Raw genomic sequence first — 1,780 nt, 5'->3', positions numbered from 1 at the left:
CCTAAGAAAAACATTTTTGATGTTTTTATGTTTGTATTATGAAGGTTTATTTAGAAAGGCAAATAGATCGTTTAAAAGTTTGCTAGTTGCAAAAGGGTACAGTCAAATATATGGCCTTAATTACGGTGTTACATTTTCTTTAGTGTCCTAGATGGCTTCAATTTGACTTCTTGTTGTGGCAACTATTGGCATTGGTCATTAAATCAAGTAGACACTAAAAGGGCCTTCTTTCATGTTGAAGAAAAATATATATGGAGAAACCACATAAGTTTGTTGCTTAAGGAGATTAAGGTTTGGTGTTTAAGTTGAAGTTATCTCTTTATGTTTTAAAACAAACATCTTTTCAGTCATTTTCAAACCATAGATTTGGGGAGAGTTAAATACTTCCCAAGTCTTGAGATAGCTTATTCAGAGAGTGGTATGTGCTTTCGCAAAGAAAATATGACTCAAATATATAGGATGAAACTGACACAATCAATTGAAAACCTGGACCCTCCTCTTATGGATGCAAACAGTAAACTATTATCTACTCATCCGAAGCCTTATTTGGGTCTTGGTCGATACAAGAGATTAGTTACGAAATTGGACTATTTCACAGTAACTGTACCAAATATTTCCTCTACTGTTAACGTCACGAGTCAATTTGTGCAATCTCTATGTGTTGGGCATTGAGGGTTTAAATGTTATCATATATTTCAGATTATTTTTTGAATCAAGGGTTTGTTGTTTGATTACAATGGAAATACAATTGTGGGATGTTCAGATGCTTATTAATTAGCGTGATCTACTTCAAGGTATTGTACTATTGTTGGGTAGAAAAGATGCATAATGTGGTTTTCCGGTCTAGTGTGCAGGTTAAATGAAACTGTATTGTAATAATCAAGATGCTCTTAACTTGCATTAAACCCAAGTCTTCTATGTTATATCAGGAAAAATGTCCTCTTGGGGAGTTCGTATCGTGTTTATGATTTCTTGGAAATTTCTAAGCACGTATATTCTTTTCATTATTGTTATATAATTAGTATCCGTATTTATGTAGTTTCCAATATTAAACTGTAAATCTTATAAGGGTGATTGCTTGTGCTTAGGGATTTCTCAAGCAATTTTCTTAACTAATTGCCCATGTCCATAACATGAAATGATGGAATCGTGTAAGGGATAAGGATAAGGTTACGGTCACACAATTCAGCCACTGCAAATCCCCTACCCCCAGTATAGAAAAATGAGAAGGGAGTTTTAAAGTCTGGGTATTTTGTAATACAGGGCAATGCATTTATGCACTTGAAAGAATCAACTTGTCTATTGTTGTTAGTACTAACTTCTCAATTACATTAATAGAACTTGTTGATTGGTTTACTTATTCATGTTGTTATGTACAGATCCACTTCTTTTCAAGGTAGATTGTTGAAGCACAATCTTGATGCAGAAGTAGTGGATGCTCTGAAGAACCTGAGGCAAAAACTCTCTGAAAACGAGTTGAAGTAGAATATCAAATTAAAAATCTAGTCAGAGAATTTAGTTTCACAAGTTAATAGGTTTTAAATTATAGTCTGAGGTTAAAGATGTTTTTTTTTGGGATGTTAGCATGCATTTATTATTTACTTGGAACCCTTCAACATTTTGGTTGGTTAATTTTTTTATGTATAATGACACAATATGAACTAATTGAAACAGACACTCTGTGTCTATCGAAACTGAAATATTGTAATTTGTAAATACTGGTGCCATTTCATATCAAGACAAACATTCTTAAGAACTACAGTGTGTAAATAATCAATCA

The 1,780-nt window shown here is 32.8% G+C and overlaps 1 protein-coding gene across 2 annotated transcripts in view; it reads left to right on the top strand.

Moving 5' to 3' along the window:
• The window catches only part of LOC101491768 (uncharacterized), a 6,739-nt gene extending 4,983 nt beyond the window's left edge, over nt 1-1,756 (top strand). For both annotated transcript variants that reach the window (XM_004499294.4, XM_004499295.4), the window contains exon 10: nt 1,380-1,756. In XM_004499294.4, coding sequence (XP_004499351.1) covers nt 1,380-1,485 — 106 coding nt within the window. In that variant the 3' untranslated portion in view covers nt 1,486-1,756. The remainder of the gene's footprint in view (nt 1-1,379) is intronic.
• The last annotated feature ends 24 nt before the right edge of the window (nt 1,757-1,780 follow it).

This window comes from Cicer arietinum, chromosome 7 (genome assembly GCF_000331145.2).
Source record: "Cicer arietinum cultivar CDC Frontier isolate Library 1 chromosome 7, Cicar.CDCFrontier_v2.0, whole genome shotgun sequence".
NCBI lineage: Eukaryota > Viridiplantae > Streptophyta > Magnoliopsida > Fabales > Fabaceae > Cicer > Cicer arietinum.
The sequence above is the reverse complement of the archived record's forward strand: the minus strand, read 5'-3'. Positions and strand labels throughout refer to the sequence as shown.